Source organism: Camelus dromedarius, chromosome 7 (assembly GCF_036321535.1).
Source record: "Camelus dromedarius isolate mCamDro1 chromosome 7, mCamDro1.pat, whole genome shotgun sequence".
NCBI lineage: Eukaryota > Metazoa > Chordata > Mammalia > Artiodactyla > Camelidae > Camelus > Camelus dromedarius.
This window is the reverse complement of record NC_087442.1, coordinates 68,261,464-68,284,382: the sequence shown is the minus strand read 5'-3', so window position 1 is coordinate 68,284,382 and position 22,919 is coordinate 68,261,464. Positions and strand designations below refer to the sequence as shown.

At 37.1% G+C, this 22,919-nt stretch overlaps 1 protein-coding gene across 3 annotated transcripts in view; it reads right to left on the bottom strand.

Moving 5' to 3' along the window:
* Positions 1-22,919, bottom strand: part of SEMA3D (semaphorin 3D) — a 177,030-nt gene that overhangs the window by 28,336 nt on the left and 125,775 nt on the right. For all 3 annotated transcript variants that reach the window (XM_010977991.3, XM_064487618.1, XM_010977992.3), the window contains 3 exons: positions 10,359-10,473; positions 9,100-9,169; positions 6,245-6,389 (listed from right to left, as the gene is read on the bottom strand). In XM_010977991.3, coding sequence (XP_010976293.1) covers positions 6,245-6,389; positions 9,100-9,169; positions 10,359-10,473 — 330 coding nt within the window. The remainder of the gene's footprint in view (positions 1-6,244; positions 6,390-9,099; positions 9,170-10,358; positions 10,474-22,919) is intronic.

Below are 22,919 nucleotides of genomic sequence, written 5' to 3'. Positions count from 1 at the left end.
CTGCATTACATTTTTGAGACAGCCCTCCAACTTAATAAAAACATCTTTTGATTTTGTAGCTGCAGTCATGCAGTAGCCAGTATTTCAAAAGAAATAATATCCTGCCATTCAAGCCAGTTTTTGGTATCAGATTTTCAAATCCCAAGAGATTTCAATGTGAGAAAGTATAGGGGAATGACGCTATGAACATTTAACAAAGAAACACAATTTTCCTCACTGCTCACCTCTGACAAAAAAGTTTAAGGATAATAAAAATGTAAGAAAAAAAAAAAAAAAGAGAAGGAAGACCTGGTTTCTATTGAGTATTATAAATGATCTTTGAAGATGAATTTTTTCATGCGGCCGCTTTTCCGTATGGCATGTTGCCAGTGTTTGGATAAGATCTTTACCCTCTAGGTTGCTGTGTGTGATCTCTCCAGTCCCCGTCTCCACTCTGCTTTCACAAATGAAAGTGATTTGGTAGAGATACTCCCCGAGGTTTAAGATAGTACAGTCAGAACCACATATTGTTATTTTAGCACATGAAAAACGAGTGGAATGTTTCCTTTGATATTGTATAGCTGCGTCCGCACACAGATCTAAAAATAACTTGAGAAGCCAAGCATCTTATGCAGGTAAATGGAAAGTAGGAGAGAAAATTTCCATGAAGGAAAAAGCGTGTGGAAAAATGCTACATCTAAATAGCCATATCCAATTACTTTCCTTCCACAAATTCTAGAAAATTTTCCAATTGCAGCAGCTATACATCCCAGGTATTAAAAATCTAGTGAGTTTTTCTCTGTAAGTCTGTACTTTAAGTTCTCCCTGCTGACACAGTCCATCTGCATATACTGTAGAGGGCCCTAGAGTTCTGCCTCCAGCTTTCTAACACTTGCCTGACTTCCATCACTTCAGCTCCTGCGACTTTAAGAAGGAAACCAAGGAACTTATCTGTGTCTCCACCTACCATTTCAAAAACCTCTTAAGACAGTTTAAAATGTGAGGGGGCAAAAAGGACAGAGCTATTACCCAAACTCTAAAATGTCAGTATCTTGCTAGAAACAATACCAGCACAAGAGCAGGAGAGAAGAGGACCTGGCGGGGAAGCTCTGAGATGAAAGGGTAGGCCCGGAGGCAGCAAGCCCTGGTCCAGCGCCCGTCTCCCTCGCTGGCTGCCACCCTGACTAGGTGTGAGCACATTACGTTTGGCAGGGCTGCGTGTTTATAGGGGATCTTTAGTCCTGCAGTGGGAAGCAATGGATAAGGGGAGAAAAACGGGTTATGTCTAATGAGAGGACTTTGCCCCTTGGCAGGGCCCCAGACAGCTGCGACAAGTTTCCTCCCCCTGCAGCTTTGGGCTACTCTGCTGCAGCCTCCTTTTAAACAAATCAGAGGGCCACTAATGTGAGGGAAGACTGGCACGAGGAACGAGTGGAACCAGGCTTTCAATTTTTAGCAAAATGGGAAAATTAAGCTAAACATGTCAACAAGTTCGCTTTGTTTAATTTATAATGTAAAACATGCAGATGTAATAGGTGCCAGCCTATCCCTCTGCTTATTTTTCTAAGAGTCAGTTAATAACATGTATGAAAAAAGAAAGATGCTATATTCAGTACAAGACACAGAAAGGTTGGGGGTATAAATATACAGGTCAATCTACCTCTCTTTTTTTTTAAGGTTCTTTTTTCCAAGGAATTTCTGTACCTCAAAAAATGAAAACACTATTAAACATAGTAAGTGGGTATTAATCATGTTAATATTAATCATGTTAAGTGTTTTCATCACAATAATTTTTTTCAAAAAGTACTTTCTTCTCACCTTTCTGTAAGAGAATGGTTTAAAAACTGAAGCTCACTTTTAAGTAAACGTGCATTAATGTTTACGTTCATGTATAAATCATCAAACACCTTTATCAACACAGAATAAAACTACAGAGTAAATTTTAAATAATAAATCAAACATCAAAAACAACATCTTCTGCCTTTGCAGATCTTCCCCAGATTCTGTTATTTTGGGTCTGATCTCAGTTTGGTTTCCGCATCTGACCTGTGTTACTCACTGTATGGATTCTTCCATGCTGCATTTCACTTGGAACTTATTACTAAGACTCAGCAGTTCAATAATAATTGAAAAAGCCTATCTGAACAAAATACACTCTGTGCAGACATTCTGTTTGGACACCAGAGGGCAAAAGAATCATATGCAGTGAAGGAATTCTGTTAGAGTAATTCTGTGCATTCTTGAGTTTCCAGGCTTATTAACATTGTGGAGTAGTGCTGTCACTCCAAGACTAGGAGTTCACGTTTGACTTTGTATCACAGGAAGTACAGAAGTCTGTCAAATTTTTAAAAATTAAGTAGCTATGACACACAGGAAGTTCTAGTGTGTATTTACCGGAGTGAGTGTTTCACCAGAAGGCACTTTGGGAGAACAACTTCGAACTCACCCTTAGCAGCAGCATGGACGAGAAAAGATACACCCAAAGGTGGTTTTTAAAATAATCTATTACAAATTTTTAACCTAAGTGGAAAACGGCTTTCAGTAAAGATCTTGACATTTCAACAGAAAGCAAATTACTCAGCAACGCTTTTTTAAAGTAAGATGTGTTCCCCCAAATTAGAATAAAAGAGATGGCAAATGCAATAAGGCTTTGACACTTGATCATCATTTTTGTAGGGAACAGATCACTCCCTGGTGAAACAAGGGAAGGTTCTGTCTGGCTGTTCGATTTTATCACTTTGAAGGCAGAACGGCGTGGAGGTTGATGGCATTTGACTTGGAGTATGTGGGTCTCAGCTGAATCCCAGTCTCACCATCTCAGACCATGAGACCCTGAGCACATGCTTACCCTCACTGGGCTTCTTCTTACCTATAAAAGTGGATAGTAATATCTACACCGTTCATTTTGTTTCTAAGGATGTACTAAGATAACAGAGAAGTCTTTACCACTGACTCTGATCATGAGATGGGTTCAATAACGGTTTTTGACTAAAATTTCCAAACCAGAGGTTTGTAGAAGATAAGAAACGTCTTAGCATCACTTAAACAAAAATTGCTGAGATTAGGCTGCTTAAAAAAAAAAAACAAAAACACATGAGCAAGAATGTCAGGAGAATATGTAAAAACTAAATGCAGCCAGTTTGAGATAGGGCATTCAGTAGTATATCTAGCAGATGAATTTAGGGGAGAGGTGAATACTGGAGAATATTAAAGAACAAAGGAGAGAGGACTGGTCAGAAAACCCCAACTCCCCTCTTCATTCTGCTGTGTTTGGTGACATGATACTGAGAAAGTTATTATTCTGGGCATTTGCTTCCTTCCCTGTACAACGAGGCTGAATTGCATGGTCTCTCTCATCCATTCTGGTTCTTGGATTCTCAAACTTAACAAGAGCCCTTATTTGATACACCACGGAATATAATGTCAGTTATTAAATGACAGCTATTTAAATATGTTAGTTCATTAAAAGCATATTTGTGTAACAAATTTTCATATCAGATAGCACCAACCCTCCAAGTGTAAAACATAATGTGAAAAATCTGAGTAAGGGCAAATAAAATTAAGACATCATGTTAAAAATAACTCAAGAATTAATGAAGCAAAAGGTTAAAAATGTATGTATGGTTTCAGACACCTTCTAATTTGGTCACAGATTTCATGGAGAATACAAAACTAACTGGTTATTTAGAAATAACTGGTCTCCTTTGGTTATGGTAGCTTTCTTGATACACATGCAAATCTTTCAGTGGGAGTGGTCATCACTATTCTTACACAGAACCAAATGGAAAAAGATAGTCAATAAAAAAAATAGTTTAAAAATACCTCAGTGATATTATTTTACACAAATAAATTATTTAGCTTATCTGGCTGCTCCTCATCTAAAACCAACACAGACATAATCTGAGTTTAGCGCAGAACAAGAAAGAACGCCTCTTTTAACCCAAACTACAAAGAAAGATAAATAATCTCTGACAGTAACTAGGATATATTTTTCGTTCCCTAAATGCTATGAAAGGACATAATGTACCTGATCAAACAGAGTGTTCTCCCGCAGTCCCCCAAGGGAGGCTTTGTCGTCTTTTTGTCTCTGCTACCAACAGTGTGAGTATGGGCCAACCGATTAAAGGTTAGTTAAAAGGCATAATTTTCAAAGCTTAGTCTCAGATGCAAATGTGTTGACACATTTACAAAAGCACAGAGATTCTGTGAGAAATACTGATGTTTAGAAAGGATAAAAGAATAACTTTGTTAAATGTCACTTCATTATGCCTGATACTATTATTCCTTTTCTAAACTGTTAAAGAGAAGTATTTTTTGGTAGTTTGGATGCAGCTTCTTCCTTAGATAACTTTGAACCCTTCAAGAAAATATCTACAGTGTAACCATTGTGTATTTGGAGTACTCCAACAGCGAAGGATGCTCTGGTCAACATAATGTGGTGCTTCTTTTGATGAAAACCTCTCCTCGCTGACATTTATGTTTCCTCTGGGGGAGGGGGTCACTTACGCGTGGGAGAGGTGACCTGCGCTAACGGGGAAAGTCATGTAACGTGGGCGTTGTCTTTAAGCACCAAGACAGTCACAGCTCTCTCCGGCAGGACCAGAGATGTGGTAATCACACGCACCTCTGCAGCACCTCCAACCTGCACTGTCACTGGAAAGTGACGTGAGCTGGATGTATCGGCAGGAGGTCATTTTGAGGACTAATTTCCACATCTTAGTATTAGAAGAGTCAACTACTGTACAGAGGTAGGCAAATCATTTTCTGGAATTAATGCAGATGGTTTTAGTTCCAAGTTCTTTCTCCAGTAACATCCAGATAATTGAATCTTTTTTTTAATGGCATGAATGGTCCCAGTCTTTATTTTTTAAAACAAACTCATGTAGAAAGAACTCAGAATGAGTCTATGATACTTAACAACAAAAGTATGGTAAAATTCTCCCAACTAGAGATCCCCCTGAATTTTAACCATCCTCTTCAAAAAAAAAAAAAAACCCTCAAACTTCATATGTATACATACATATATATATTTCATGTAGATATATAATGACTATACATTACATATATAGTATGTATATTCAGTAAAAGATCTTTTGTGGAAGAGAAAATAGATATAATTTAACATACACATTTATCAATATAGTATCAGAGTTCAAGGACTAAGAGCTTGGACTCTGTCACCAGAAGACCCGGGTTTAAAACTCAACTGCACCGCTTACTAGCTTCCTGACGCTGGGCAAGTTACTGCACCTCCCTGTGCCTGAGCCTGCTCACCTGTGACCTGGCATGAATAATAACAGCACTTGCTTCACAAAGTCATTATAAAGATTATATTAAGATTTGTAAAGAATTCAGAAAGCCTGGCTACCAGCTATTTCCCCTTTAAGAACAAACATAGGAAAAGATAAAAAGTAGAATTAGATGGGTTAAGTCAACAATTTTTCTGAGATTTTGATGATTATTTTAGAGCTCGTGGTAGAAATATTCATAATGTATCCTAAATTTTTTAAAAAAGACATTTTACCTTTACATTTGGTCAGTTAACCACTCCTAAAATATTTAAATAACAAACTGTTTTAACCACATCATCAAAAGCCTTCCATTTATAATGCACATACAGATTTTAAAAGTTTTTTTAAACAGATGCATAAACTCTAAAACACATTTCTTACTTGTTTTATTGTTTTATCTCTGCTCGAAACATGATTTATGCTATTTGAATAGAATTTTGGACTCAGAATTCTCTGGATCTTTTCCACATCTAAGATATGCAAATAATTCCAAAGTGCAACAGGACAAAGAAAGTATGAATGCAGAACGAGGGGTGGTCATTTAAATGAACGATTATAGGTGATGTAGTCTTTTTAGAGTAGAAGTGGGGACAAGAAGCCTCCAGCTATATGCGGAGCTGTATGTGAGGAATGAATGCTAATATTCCATCTAACCTGGAATATTTGTCATTAGAGATACCACATCGTTTTGACAATTCTATAGACATATTGAAGGTAAACACTATATTCTCAGGGTAGTCTGCTCCTTACGGTATAGTCCATTGTTTCCTGTAGTACTTAAAATTCTTACTCAAAAGAAAACTGTTAAGTTCTAGTGTAGGCCAGACATGCTAATACATCACTGTAAATAAATAATTGTTATTTTAAAAACCACAGTGCATGTTGCTGTGGTGATTAGCATAGTTTATTCTAATAGAATTAGGAAGAGAATTTGGGCTTAAGAAAATAATTTGATTACTAAGTTGGATACATACTGTGCCAGGTCGGGGGTACGGGATTCTTCCATCATACTGCACCCAGCGATGGTCTGCGCTTTCCTTATGAGCATATGGACCATTGAAGACTGCTCTGATGTCAGCCATGCTATACACACACACAGCAGAGCCTTTGAAGATGGAGCTGAAAAAAAAAGCAACATGATTCAATCATTCACAGGTTCATTCAGTGGACAGTTATTGAGCACATGCTGTTGCCAGGTGCTGTGGACAAATTTATTCAGGACATTCTATTTGACAGCTGCAGACAAAATGTGCATCTGTCCTCAAGGAACTTACAGCCTCAAGGAGTTTTATAGAATAAAGTTTGGTAACAGTTGCATTACAGGTAATTATAGTAAGGTAACCAAGCACGCAGATGGGTACCCAATACAGGGCTGTCTGTTAAGTTTTCAGGGAGTACATACCATCTAAACTGACCTTAATGGATAAATAGGAATTGCTTAGAAATTTAAAATATTGAAGAACAGAAAGGAATATGCGAGAAAGAGTATTAACATCTATTCACTTGCTCTTGAATTGTACTTGAAGTTATTACAGCAAAATGCCTTCTAAAGAACTTACAAAATAAAAAGTTACATTACTCATTTTTTTAAAAAGGAATATTTAGATTTGTAATACTAAACATCTCATTTATCTATTTTCTTTAAGTGAGTGAATATCCCTAAATACTGGATATTAATAATTTCCTTATGTAATTTTTATTAATTTAAAAAATGTTGAAACGATCTTTTGCTGCTCCTTTTGAGTTTCTGAGTTTATGTATGTAACTTATCTGATGCTAACACTAATGGTGATCCCACAGGAGGGGAGCACGCACAAGCAAGCAGCAGAAAGCTCCATGGGAATTCTGCACATTTTTGTAAACTAATGATGAACATCGTCAGCACTGTCATCAGGTATTTCCTTTTTGTTTAATGTCTGGAAATTAAAAGACACATTCTGAGTCTAAAACTTTCAACGATCCCTGTTCTGAAACAAGACCCCCCTTTCTGCTCCCTGAGAGACATCATCTCAGCACAACGCAAGGGCGCTTAGGCTTCTCTAGCGAGAAACTCCATCATTAATATTCTTAGAATGACATTAATGGGACGCATTGGGAGCTGGTGATAAACAGGCAGCTGGGAGAAAACCAGCTGCTAAGAAGGCAGCTGATGTTCCCATCAAAACCCCATGATCTGCCTGTGGTATTTTAAAGGAACGATGCATTGTGCTTAATGGCACTGCTGTTATTGTGGGTTAATTACATCCTCTCCTTGGACCAAGGATGCGACTGGCATCCCGATGTTACCTGAGTCTTCAGGGCAGTATTAAAAACAGAACAATAAAGTACACCAAGAACAAAGAGCTGACTTGTAACGTCACACGCTGGGTGGCCAGACTCGGTAGGAGAAAAAGAGAACTATCTTGGGGCTACATTTCCCTGGCACCCATCTGTGCCTCGCGTGTGAAACACCCAGTGACTTCAAAGAAAATCCTGTGCTGGAAAGATGCCGAGAGAAGTAGGGTGGAGACGAGTAACGTGAGCGACTACAGGCACTTACTCTTCCTGTGCCCTTTCAGTTCAGGTATCACTTGGTACAAACACAGAGTTCAGCACAGCAGCTCCTTAGGGCATCGTCTTTATTCTCATATTTAAATGTTCACATTCTATATCTTATAAGGAACAAATAGCATTTTGTTTTTTGATATATTCCAAACCAACAGTACATACATTTCAGTTAATACATAAAATATTGTGAATGAAATGATAGTAATGTCTCAGAAAATAAATTATAATTTGCCTACAAAATATTTTAAGAATTTATTCAAAGGGAAGCAACAGGACTTCTCTAATACTAATGCCAATACTGCCAATCCTCCAATACTGGTATCAATACACACTGATAAAGGTGGAAAATGTGAAAAGCACTTCAAAGGATGTAACTGAGGCAATAAGAGGTAACAAGAATCAAGGTGCATCTGGAACACAGTCAAATGTAAGTTACTAAATTAAACAAAATTAATATTAAATAAGATTAACTGAGATCCATATATTCTTCGGGAAAGCATCATAGATGCTCAGACAACTTTTAAGGGAGTCATGGAGCCTCAGTGACAAGGACAGGACAGTATTAGGAAGAAAGAAGACAAGAACACAGGGGGAGAAATTAGGAAAACACCTTTAGTTCTAGCCCCATTATTACTAATAGTTGGCCACTTTTCTTTGGGCAAGTACATGTCACACAAACTTCCTCTGCCTAAGTTAGTGGAGCAGTGATGTTCTGGGGACTGGAACAGCCACACCCCGTCTTTGTAGAGTAATGCGGGAGTGCAAGTAAGAGCGCACCGGCTGACACTTTGAAAGCCGAGTGTCATCTCATGATCACAGCCCAGACGATGAGTGAGATGGGTGTCTTTAGTGCTACCTCTGTGTCACGCAGCTCCACGTGCATATTATGGCTAGTATATGCACATGCCTCTGCAATTAGTAATTTCCGTCTAAGGATTTAGCTTACAGATACACCTGCTCATACAGGGAACATCGTTTATACCAGGTTAGCCACTGAAGCACTATGTGTGCTAGCAAAGGGCAGGAAACAATCGGAACGTCTTATGTGCAGGGGATGGGTTCAACAAACCCTGGTGATGGTGACTGATACGGGGAGTAAAAAAAGAGAGACACTTTATGTGTTAATATTAAAAGGTTTCTAGGAAACACTAAACGAAAAAGTAACATGAAAAAAAGTGTGTTTTTTTCACACAAAAGGAAGAGACAAAAAGAACATACAACTCTTTTCTTACATACATACAACAATTCTCTAAAAGGACTGCAAGCATATTTTTTAACTTACCTGGTTGTGGTAAAGACTCCATAGACCACAGGATTTCTTTCATCTCTTGTGGGGAGTAAGTAAATGTCCTCTATTAATGGGGGAAAAAATAGTGATTCACTATGTTAGTATTTTTCAATATTCCATGTATGCATTTTCTTTAATAATGCAATATTCCTGGGACTCTAAACACTATATAAAATTAGGGTAACAGTGGAAGTCATTATACCACGACATAAGAAGTTAAGGGTGAAAGACTGGTTCTCACTAGCTATGTGACACAGAGTTGAACACTTAACCTTTAAGGTGTTTACTTCAATCACCTGTAAATGGATTGGTTTACTTGATAATCTCCATGACTGTTTCCAATTAGGAGTATGTGATTTCATACAGTAGAAACTAAAAACATAAGTTATTTTTACCCTTCAGTGTAAAAAAATGTTGTCTTATAATTATGTCAACTTGTCAGTAATTTAATTGCCTATTTGGGAACAATATGAAAATAGCTAGACTAGTTAATTCCTTGAGCAGTATTCCCTGTGTAGTCACTTGTGCAGCACTGATACTAATGTATGTGTGAATAATATTCCTTAAAATACGATTTAAGAGGTGAACATGCTTATATACAACATGAGAGACCATCCATGACTATTGAATATATACTTTCAATACTGTAAACCTGACAATGTTAATTTAATGATATAATCATTTTTACACTGCATGACAGAACCAAAAAAAAAAGTTCAAAAGGTAAAAGCTAATGATACTAACCTAATATACAACAGAAAAATTCCTTCTAGAATTAACTTTGCGAGAAGTAAAGAGGGTAAATGGAAGAGAAGACCCTAATGATTCTCTGAGCGCCCTTTTTACTAACAAGCCGTAGGGACAGAGTTCACCGGCTCGCCAGGGCTCTCCAGCAGAGGGCATCCACAGAATAAGGAACCCAAGTTCTTGCTACCGATAGCCAGTGGCTTCTTAAATAAGTGCGTGGAGGGTGGATGGACTTTGTAGTCCCACAGCTAGTACCTTTCTGTCTCCTACTGCAGTTTTGTTTCCCTCTTAACTTTGAGGACGCTTACAAAGAGAGGCACTGTTTCATTACAACGTGCACCCAGACATAAAGCACCTCCTTGCTCTTTGCGTGTACGAACTTAGTGAGCACCACTCCTGCAAACTGTCCTGGGCTTTATAATCAGGCATTTGGGGCTAAAATAAATGCTGAATTACTCAATTAGGCAGTAAGACATTTTTTTTAAGAAGAAAGAAATATGACTTACGAAGCTCATCAAAATGAGTGTCTGCCCCATCACTTCCAGGAATTGAGCAAATCAATCTGGCCTTGAGAAAAGTGGTCCATTTGTTTATCAGGCTGCGTTGTCCTCCTATATCATTCTGAGGGGAAAAGAAAAAAAGATACAGATTTACCAACATGATTCTATCACCAACTAAAACTGGTGGTTATCATAGGCAGTGTCTTATTAATGTCCTAGTTTACAAAGACAGAGAGCTTACACATTTAAGTCCTTGAACTCTCAAAGAAGGGAAAAGGCATTTTTGTCCCTCAACATTAAATGCTTTTCTCACAGTTTTGTGTGCAATGTAAACACCATAGCTTTGCTGAATGAGCAGATGTGTGTAAGCCAGCAGTAAATAAGGCAGCCTTGGAATCTACTCCCTTCTCTGCCAATTTTTGCTCCATGACCTACAAAAGGCCGTTTAATTCTCCAAGTCTCTGTTTTGCCATTCATAAAATATGAGTAATGCCTTGAAATACGGTTATTTTGATGATTAAGTGGAAAAAAGTGCTCAGCAAAGGCCAGGCAACTTACATTGAAAAAATGTTAGCAATAACTTACATATTTTTGCCTATGATTTAGATCAATATTTGCATCCTTTAGAAATATGCCTTGGTATAGAGCTAAAAATAGTCCTTTCCAAATTTAGAACCCGACTAATTAAAAACCAAGGCAACATGAACATACACATAAAAGCAATCTTGTTTTAAATACTAAGTGATGTCTTTTCACACTATTTTATTCTGAAGTATTTCATTAAAAATGTTCTTTAGTGGGATGTGAAATAGGTGAAGGGAGTCAAAAGGTACAAACTTTCAGTTAAAAAATAAAGTCATGGGAATGTGATGCAGAGCATGGTGATCACACTTAATAATACTGTGGTGATGGATGTTAGCTAGACCTGTGGTGATTCTTCTGCAATATATAAAAATGTAAAATAATTATGTTTGTACACCTGAAGCTAATATAATGTTGTATGCCAATTATACCTCAATAAAAAATGAAAAAAATGTTTAAACATTTAGCAAAACATAAGCATTTAAATCAATTAGAACAAACAGGGTTAGGCTAATAATTCACCATAAAAAGATATCTTCCTATTTGTAATTTAACATATCTCTGTGAACACTAAATGAATATGATTTTTTTGTTTGACTCAACTAGATCTGCTATGCTTATAATAAATAATAAGACTGTTTCATGGTATAAATACATTAAGTACTTTTGACTTTGAAAAATTACTTATGAAGCCATTATGTCCATTAATATATTTCCATTTAAATATAAATTCTGTAAGAAAGTTTTGTCTTTCATGCAGTCTATGTTCTATAAAGTTCACACATAGTTCACTGTCAAATTTCAGGTCTATGTAGGGACTATATTCCCCATGATTCTTTTATCTCTGAAAATTAAATCAGAGAAAAGCAGCTAAATGACCACTCCAAACAAGAAAATTCCAAGTCATATATAAATAGTTGCTATTCTTGAAGAAAGAAGTGGCAGGGGGAGGGGGGGTGGGGGAAAGGAAGGGAGAGAGCTCCCTTTGAGTATTAATGTGGGTAAAATGGAAATCCAAATTCTCAGATGATGTAATGATGCTGACAGAGCAGAAGGCTCTCAGATCTGTGGGAGGGCTAAGAGGGCAGGCCAGGTCCCTGAGGCCAGAGACCGCAGCTGTCTTTACAGCCTAAGCACCTAACACCAGGGGTGCACCGCACATCCAGAATGAATCAGGCTTTACATCCCTCTCTGCTAAACAACGGAAGTATGTTCAGTAGTAGCTCTGTATAAATGAGTAGTAACTATTCTTTCCTTGAGTTGTTCTTTAGGTTTATAACAAATAATTTTAAAAGGAGAATGATTTTAAAATTGAAAAACATTCAAGTTCAATAATTAGTATGAACTTAAAATATGCACTTAACAAAGAATCAGACCTCACACTTTGCACTATGTCTCACTGTCGGAAATTTTAAATGACTCCAAGTCACTGTGAACTTACTCTTGAAACATGTATGTAGCTGAGTTCATGTGTCTTGGGGACTGACTATACATACACGTTTACATATAAATACACATAATGGAAACACAATGATAACCATGGCAATCGTTTAGAACTTGGACAAACAAAAGACTTTTCTGGCAGTAGTATTCTGTCACTGGTACTGTTTAGAATTGCTAACACATGGTGATAATAAAAAGCAAAATAACATCTTGTTGGTTTTCCAATAGTTTTCACTTCTTACCAGAAAATGCATTCTCTTAATTCTTTTCCCGAGTATCTACTCCAGATATGCTTACACTAACATCCTGCTTGTCAGGTATTCTTAAAAACATGTTTAATGATTAGTGAACAATTAAAAATATAAGGTAAAACTGGCAAAAATCTTTAGAAAAGTATAGATAAAGGAACAGATAAGTGCCAAAGAATTTGAGTCTTCCGTGAAATTTCTTCGTTGGGAAAATGGGGACAGATCTCCCTGAAGAGTTAGCTTTAACACTGTCTTAAAATTACAGGTGGGTTCAGACATGCAGAGATTGGTTCAGGAAATATTCTAGGTGCTAGAAACCAGGGAGAAAGAATACCAGGTGAGACGATTCAGAACATGTATGGAGAACCAGGGCAAATTTCGTTTAGAAGACTGGGATAAATTGAAATAGAGGAAAATGTTCCAAAAGTAAGTTGGGGTAAGATCAAGAAAGGCTTTGATACCAGGCCAAAGCGTCTATGTGTAATTTGGTACACAATGAAGAATTTCTAAAAGATTTAGTAATCAGCAAAGAATTGAAAGAAAATGAATACATATTTTATATAATAACCCTGTAGAAGCAAACATGTCTAGAACTGCTCTTAAATTTATATTTTGTATACGGTGCTTCTATCATTTGAGTATCGTTGCTCAGTAATAAAAATAACACTTCAGGTAGCTATTAAATTATTACTGACGTCAGCAGATGTGGGGGTAGATTTTTCTAGGTGTGACTTTCACTTCTACTGCTAATATCCTCTGATCACTTAACATAAATTCAGATGGTAATATGAATGGGCAACAATATTCATGCTTCCTCTTAATGTAATAATGGATTCTGTGTTAATGTACAGTAAGACTCCAGAGAGAAAATGTGTTATTTGGAATTATTCAGAGATTTTTAAAATGAATTTAAAAATATAAGTTATCTCCTCACCTTTCTCGTGACCCTTGATTTAGCTATTTTTTAATTTACATACTTAGCCTTTATATGGTTTTATTTTAGCAGAGCCCAGTTGTACTAAACAGAACTCTAGTTAAAGCCTTTCTATTTGAATGCATTCTTCTTACAGATTTATATTAATATTTATAAAATTTGCATTGCCTATACTTGTGTATTTTGAGAGTCAGCAATAAATAACTAAAAATAGCATTAATTCAATATACATAAAGAGATACATCAGCTATCATAAATATAATGCCAGGGACTAGGTTTGGTTTACTGCTTTACCCCAGCACAGAGCAAATGCTCAAATTATTTTGCTAACTAAACAGATTTATCAAATATTTGCTGCTAACATTCCTTTAACAATCATATGCATCACTACTTCACAAAAATGAGCAACCACATTCTCTTTTAAACATTCTATTAGGTAAAACTGACAAGAAATGACTCACTTTCAAACACTGTCTCTCTTTCTATGTGCAATTATCACCCATATTTAAGACAAACCATGAAAAAATTCTAATTCTATGAGCTCCAAATCTGTTGAACAGAAAGGGATTTATACTGTACCTGCATATCTTTCTTTAACCTGACAAATGGAAATTTGCAATCCTTTGAACAAAAGAGTGCTTAAATGCTCTTGCCCACCCGTCTAGCAACCTTCCTTCCTTCCTTCTCAAGGAATAAAAAGATTAACAACAAACAAAAAAATCCAGGTCAAAGATGAAAACCACCTGCTGTCAGTGGGGAAACAAGCATGGTTTCTGGGGTAATAGCTCTCGGGAATGGATTATAAGCATTTAATGACTGGATAGTAACTCTTACAGACGTCCAGAAGCATGACCTGGGATGGCAAAGTTCACTTCACAGGGAGCTGTATTTCTCCTGCAGGGAAGTGTCAGTTGACTGACTTTGCGGACCAGCTCTCACTCCCTGGATTTGTTTGCAAATCCACAAAATCCCCCTTGAGAACTTTAAGCCCAGAAGAGGGTTGAAAGGGAAGTAACCACTTTTGTACTAAATTGTCACCTCCGTGCTTATTTTTGTGAAGTTCTAAAGAACACAACCATTTCACTAACACTATAGATTTATTATTGAGATGTCAGAATCAGCAGCTTTTAGTCACCCGTCACTTCTGTGTGTCTCCACTCTATTTATCACAGCTTCTTTGTGGTCAGGTTGCCAAAAGCCTTACCATCCTCTGCACAAAGATGCAGATGAAAGTAGCAAAGACATTAACTGTAAGCAAGCTTGACCACATGCGTTCAGTCTGGGTGGTGAGTGCAGAGGCTGCCTGTTTTCTAACTCTTTATAGCTTTTTATATGTTTGTAGTATTTCTTACTTTTCAAGTGATTAATGAAAAGAGAAAAGAAAAAAACGAAAAACAAAAGAAAACACAATTTACAATCTTTATGCAGCTTTAAAATACAGTATCTCTGAGTCATTTGATTTGGTGATGGCTGCATGTGATGAAATACTATGATCTTCTAACTCCTGGTTTTTCCTGGTTTCTCCTAATGAGAACATCAGTCAGGAGGCAGGTTAATGGTGAGTCCATTTTCCTTCTACCGTCACAGCAAACTCAAGTCCTTATAAATCTTACACAGACATGTAGAGTAGCTACGAGCTGTCACACATGAACTTTTATTGAGTGTATCTTTTGACCTTTGGGTCACTATGCTGGGTTCATCTGTTAAACATGATTTTATCTCTATATACCGTCCTCTCCAAGGATCTCTCAGCACTTTATAAATATTGTCATTTTCACCTTTCTGTTGAGAAACAGAAGCTCTTGAAAAGTGTAATAATTGACATTCAGCACCTATGCTCTTAAATCCTAAAGATTTTGTAAGTCAACGAAATCTCCAAGACATTTGTGAACAGGGTGTATCCTATTAAAATTCAGATGTGCATTCAGAAATTTGTAACCATAAGTGGAAGGACACCAGTCTTTTCTAATAAATAAGCACACCTAAAGCACTTTTTAAAAAGAGGGCGGAAAAAACGGTTTGCTGGTGAAGTCAGAGGTTATAAATTCTCCTTTGTTGAAAATTTAGCTATTTTGCCTAATGGAGCTCTTCAGGATCTTTGTGCAAACAGGAGAATGGAATTCCCTGAAGCACTTAAACCATAATCTGTGCATGTTTGTGCACCCCTCTCCCTTGTTCCACCCATCAATAACATTTAATCTCAGAGATTTTATCCTGAACTAACACTATCCACTTTCTTCTGAAGTGTGATCTAAATACTATAATACAAAACATTTGTGTTTCCATTAACGGAAACTATCACATTAAGGCAAACACTCAGGCTTTCTATTGACCCTTTTTACAGATTCAGAAAGATTAGGGCAATTTCATACTTTTGTGTCTTTAAGTTAATGCCTGTTGCATTTCAATACATCATTCATATTTTTATCTGATTTGTCATTTATAATAACTGCTGTACCTTGCAGGTTTTCAGTAATCTTGTGTTAGGATATGCCTTCAAATCACCTAAAGACCAATTTGCACTAGGAAATTCTGGAGATATGATCCCAGCAATAGACACTGCAGAGCAATTGTTCAATATACTTCTGTCTGTGCTGCCTCCCTGAGTTGTTTCTAGAGACAGATTTTAGAAACTTTGTAAACTTAATGCAGATGGTGTGTATGGGCTGGGTAAGCAAATAATAATGATAAGGATAATTCAGATGCATGATGGCCTATTGAGAAGCTTGAAACTATGATTATGACATGGTAGAAACAAGAAGTCAAAGCCAGAATAAGATCCCAGGAGCCTCATTAGAAGGGCAGGTCATATGTATCAAAATATGTTGTTAAACTGAGAGGAAGAGCTGAAATGAGGATATTGTAATAAACTAAATGCACTCATGGAACATAGTGAAGTTTTACCCACTGAATCAAACAAGAGAACTAGGTTGTACTTTCCTTTTCAGCCTATGTCTTCTTCAGCCATATGTCATAACTACGTTTCATTTAACTGTTTCTTCAAGATGCAAAAAAAAAAAAAAAAAAATCTGACCACTAAAAATAAAAGCAAAAAGGGAAAAGAATAATGAGTCTTCTACTTACCCAGTAGTAACCTTGAAATACCCGAGTAGTGGAAGAAACAAAACTAGGCAAACTCAAACATCTCAAAGGGGAAGAGAGAAGAAAAAACAAACAAAAACTTGTATGGCAGGTATTGAACACAGTGGTTTCCAAGGGATAACTTCTGAATAGGCTTTCAAGGCAAAAGAAAAAATTATTTTTTTTCTTAAAAGGAACTCTAGTGTTGAGAGATGACTGTTTCTGATTTGCCATTGGAGAATCGAAATGGAGAACAAGTTTTTCTAACTACTTCAAAAACTTGTAAAGATTATTAGAAATGCAGGACTTGGGTAATACACTGTGCTAAAGACTTGATTGTCTAAGATTTAACAGATTAAATTTAGGCAAATCTAGGCATAGTCAGCAGCCTTTTTCTTCTTCAGGTAGGATCAGAGTTCCTTAAATTAAAACAAAATAGAAAAATTACAGCCAACTGTATAAATCCTTGCCTAGGAATTTCTGACAGGAAAACAGAAGGAAGTGAAGCAAAAGCACATCTGTACCTCGTGGGCTCTAAATCTCTCATGTAGGTTGTAAGAGACAAGCTGAAAGTAAGCCAAAAAAACCCCACAATTCGGGGGCAATCAATAAATACATAGAGTGTCATTGGCCTAAAAACACAAATCTTCAAAGGCAGTAATTGTCCAAATAAGACCATTTATCAACACGGACAATGCAAGTGGAATCGAAGCAAAGGGCTATTAATTAGACCCCCAGGCAAGTTATGTGAGAGGTCCGTCCAAACTGAATTCCTGGCGTGGACAAAAGGAAATACTGCAGAACAAAAAAGAGAACTGGCATAACCTACAGCTGGAATCCGGAGTGGGCTAACCGAAGTCAGCAAATGGACAAGGCTTCCAAAAATGAATAGAATCCAAAAATAATGCAAAACAGCCTTGAGGCAGAGAGTTGCAAGCAAGCCCCACTGAAATGACTGGTATTTCCACACATTAACTTACAGGGTGCATTTTGAAGGGACACAAACACACACACATACAGGGCAGTGAACATCACACATAAATAATAGTATCCGAAAGGACCAACTTGCAAAGTAAACAGACAGAAATCTTTTCAGAGGGTTTGTTTCATGCTCTCTCACCTGCAGCATTCATTACCTCACCTCGAAGCTCTCTGTAATTCACCACCTGTGAGAGCGGTCCAGGGCATAAGGTGCACCATCTCGTGCTTGAAAACATTGACTGTTCAAATCAAAGAATTATGGAGCCTGGCAAGGACTTTAAAAAGCATTCTAGGCTAAGCACTTTATTTTAAATAAGAGAAAACTGAAAAAAGTAATTTGAAAAGCAGCTATACTACTGAAAAATAACTCATTAGTAAGTGTGTTCTGCCATTTACAATGAGAAACATACTGAGTTTAAAAGAGTCTTTGGATGAAGGTACTTATTCCCCCAAGGCTGCCACTGATCAATAGCACCTTATGGCATTATCTTCTAAGTCAGTTTCTTCACTGTTTAGTGTGTGTCCCTGTCCACAATTCTTGTTCCAGACTTGCCTTGTTCAAACTGTCCCCACAATTTTCACCAGATGTATCTCCAAATTCTCCTGACTATGTCTAGAAATAAGATCCATCCTCAAAGTACAACTATTGCTAAAAATGACGGCTGAGAATAGTAATTTTCACCTTCAAAACCAATAAAATACCATCTCTTCTCAGGAATCTTTGGTAACCAACCTGCCTCTCACCGCCTCCACCATATACACACACCACCATTCTTCCACTCCTGAGCACAGTGTGCATAGATGACGTGCGTGTGTGTGTATACATGTGGTTTTTGATGTGTCACTTAGGGTAACATGATCATGTATTCACATTATTTACATGTTAATCTGTCAGGTTAACTGCCTGAAAACAGAAATCTATCTAAGTAGCCCTTGTTTACCAGCACTTTCCTCAGTGTCTGTCACATCCAAATTTATAGGATCTCATTTAAGCCTCTCATTTGCTTCATAAAATAGTCATGAAAGAGATGGGTGTCCTCATTTTCTAGGTTAAGAAACTGAGCCAGAAAGAAGCAGAGCAGAGATGTAAGCTTAGGTCTGATTTCAAGTTGAATATTCATATCATTTGCGCAAAAGATATTGATGATATCCTTACGGCCAAATCTAATACCTGATTGTTTTAGTCATAATCTTACCTGGCTTCCTTTGGTGTGTGACATTACTGGCACCTGCTTTCCTCTAGAAACGGTTTTTATCCTTGACTTGTGACAATACTCTTGTCCAGTTCTCCACCTGTTATCAAACTATTTCTTCTCAATTGCCGTCATGGACACTTTCCTTTTCTTTCTCTTAAATGTCACTGTCCCTCAGGATTCTGTCCTTGCCCTTTGATCTTGTACTACAAATCTTCTGGGCAATTTCAGGCATTTCCATAATTTTAAGAACCACCGATACACCAGTGATTTCCACAATCCTTAGTCCAGACAATACTGAGTCTCAGGTTTATACTTTCAACTGGTTATTATGGCAGCATATCCCAGAACCATATGAAATTCAACATGTCCAAATATACAACTATGCCCATCAACTTTTTTTGGTGTTTCTTATCTGAAATATCAGAATGTCTCCCTTTGTACATTTTCCTCATCTCTGCCTTATCTTCTGGAAACCACAATTACTAAGAACATAGGAGTCTTTTGTCTACAGAGCTAGTCTCGAGGTCTCTGGCATAGGATAAGGGAGATTAAAATGCAGGGAGGATCTCATAGGACAGGAACTTGTTGCAGCCGTTCCTCTACATCGTGGAGTCAGTATCTGCAATATCACTTAGTCCTGACTATGAACAGGGAAGATAGGACTCCTGACGACGGCTGACATTTCATGCATGCTTTAAAAGGAAACAGTCACTATCCTGCGTTTCCACCTATTTGTTATGCTCCAGTCCCAGTAAACTTCCTTTAATTCCTTAGATACTTTCCTTCACCGCTGAGATTTCACATATGCTTTTCCTTCTACCTAGAATATTCTTCCCCATCCTTGTCACCTTTGCCCTAGAATTTCCTAATCATTTTAATCATCTGGTTCAAAAGTCACCATCTCAGAGAGACCTTCCATATACTGTCTAAAGCCCACTTATTTTTCCTAATGGCACCCTGTGATCTTTCCATTACAGCACTTCTCACACTTTCCATTTATGTATTAACCTGTGTGCTTTATGTTTAATGCATGTATCATCCACTAGGTCATAAGTCCCCTGAGTACAGGTATGACTTTTTTTTAACTTCTATAAGACTTACTGTTTAGCAGTGTCATGCACAGGGTTGGTTACTGATAAATGTGTTAAGTAAATGAATGTTTTGGTGGTCTCTAATTATACTGTAGCCACTAGCCATATGAGGTTACTTAAATTACAATTAATTAGCATTAAATAACATTAAAAATTCTGTTCCTAATCATACTAGTCATACATCCACACTAACAGCCACATGACTACTATACTGGAGGGTGCAGAGATAGAATGTCCCCATCATCGTAGAAAGTTCTGTTGGACATCACTTGTCTACACTAAGCAATGAAGAACAAAATGGTAATAAATTAAGAACCTTTTAGAAATCTACATGTAAACTCCATCTTAGAAATATCTCTTGAACTTACCTATAACTCTTCATTCCTGCTTTCTTTAAGAAACTACCTTACAGGTCTCCCAGTCATGAATACTTCTCAGTCCAGATGCATTCCTCAAGTAATTGCTAAATACATCTACCTATCAAAGCACTTCTCTTCCTAAAAACATTCGTAACTTGTCATTGTCTACAGGATAGAGCTGAAACTCCCTAACATGAAAATAATACTGTCTATCTTCCAACTTACCACTCCAGTCTGAAATAACATTCTCCCCATCACCCCTCAAGTTCCATTTACAACCACGTTTCTGTTTCGTTAACAAAATACACTCTGCCACAATGCTGCCTGCACTGCCTGTGCTCCTTTCCTGTCCTTGGTGTAGTCCTCCTCCTCCTCCTGGAGGACTCAGTTTTTGAGCATCATTGAATGTGTCGAGTTCTCAGTCCGACCTCTACCATATTATACTGGGATTACTTGTTTCTATCTCTATCACCCTCACTGTATTGTGAGGTTTTAAGAAAAGGGACAGTGGATTACTTCTCACCCAGTGTCTACTGGACTGCACTTTGCACAGAACTTATACTTCATGTTGTTGTTAAAATAATGAAATGATACGATAATGAAGAAATGGGTTACAAAATTGAAAAGAGTCACCCTTATCCTGTAAACAATTCTTTGTACATTTTTGTGTAATTTTTGCCTATTGCCAAAACCTCTTCCTTGCCAATCACTATATATTAGTCTAATATCATTGACAGGTCAATAAAACAACTTTAGTTTTAGTAGCCGAAGAGGTAGGGAACTCTTAAATTGTCAACAGGTTTTCATTGTGCTGAAGTTTATCAGTTAAAAATGAAAAAAATAAATAACAATAATAGCAAGAACAACAAAACCAGAATATTTCCAATGAGTAGGTTCTGTGGAAATATCCTGGTGGAACAAACAGCAGAAAGGACCCTCCTGTTACTGAGAGGCTCTGTGAACTCAGTGGAGTGTACGCCGTTACTCCATGAATTCTCTCTAACATGTGCTCTTCCTTCTTAGCTCTTTCCTTATATCTACTGAACTCTTTTTGCTTCATAGCATAGATGTATGTTCTGTTAGTATTTGTTGAAAATAGAAAAATGATATTACAATAACCCCATGGGGGTAAAAAAAATGAAACAGCAGGGAGGGATAAGTGTGTTCCCCAAAATGCCAGAAGAATATTTTTATGTTAAAATAATGTATAATAGCAACAATGATGATGCTGAATAGCTCTTTTTTTAAAAATTCAACTTGTTACTGTTTTGCAGGGCATATTTTATAAAAGATTTAAAGTCATTTCTGGTCTTGTCAGTGAAACCTCCACGTAGGAGTGTTCAGTTTTAACCACGCTTCAATCCTAAATTATTAAGTAAAGTTAGAGATGTGGGCAAGGCATGCTGCAATTAAGAAATTACAAAGATGCATTTAGAAACAAATACTGTAAACATTTGACCAATGGATCATATGTGTAGTGGGAGATTCTGAAGAGGGTGTTAACCGAAGACAGTGGTTAAGTAAAAAGACACGCTAAGGTAAGAAGAACCTCTATCACATCTTTTTTTTAAGGAAAACCATCCATCACAAGTCCTTTTGATCTCACAATTTGTTAGCTTTTTATCCAAACACAATAGCATGACAAAATCTTGCTGTGTGGCCTCAGAGGTTTTTTTTTGTGGTGAAAAGACGCACGTCCTGCAATTCTCTGTTTTTTCCAGTCCTATAGGAGTTTGTTCACAGTTTAAACAAGATATCCCATGACTGATTACTTAAAGTCCAGATTATGCTTTTAATAGAGAAATTTTAAAGTGGGGCAACTAAATTTTTCATTGATACATTTCTCCACCTCTAAAATTAACTTTCAGTGTATTTAAAGCAAGGGTAAAAATATTACTTTGTGATAAATGAATTTCTATCAAATGGATTAGACCAATCAAGAAATAAGTATTGAACTGGTTCACAAAACCCATGTTTGTTAAATGTGCTCATCACAAGATGACTCTTAAAACACACTTAATTGACTGTAAATCCCTTATGACACATTTAACGTGGTTCATTTATACAAATGATGTCAATCCACAGCACAGCTTTCCAGGGCCGGGGAGCTGTTGCTATAAGGCATGCTTCAGTACACTAACACACTATGACTCCTCTAAGCAAGGCCATTCATCTCTAGGCAAGAGGCTTCAAGAGAAATGACTGTGGATTCTTAGACTCTGAAAGAATGAGGATGCTTTTCAGAGAAGCTGTCCCCGGGGCGGGGGGTGGGGGGGATCAGCGGGAAGATGGCATTACTGACTAAGACACTAGGTAAAGAATGATCTGCCCTCACAAGTTTGATCTCATTCAAAAGCCATGTTTTCATTAGGACTTTAAAGTGCAAAGATGGTTTGTATTTCTCTCCCTGGAAGTGTTCAAAAGCCTAGGGGCACAGATTGAGACAAAAAAGTGATAGGTTCAGATGGAAGAAAATGAAAAGTTTGTACAAGACCACAAAGAAAGCTTCCCGCTGAGAGTATTTATTAACTTAACAGCTCTTCTTCTTAATAACTGAGTGTATGCTGAAGGTGTCTGGTTATTTAAGAAAAGTGATTTCAGTGAAGATAAGCCCAACTCAAAAAAGAATATACAGAAAAATATGAGTCCAGT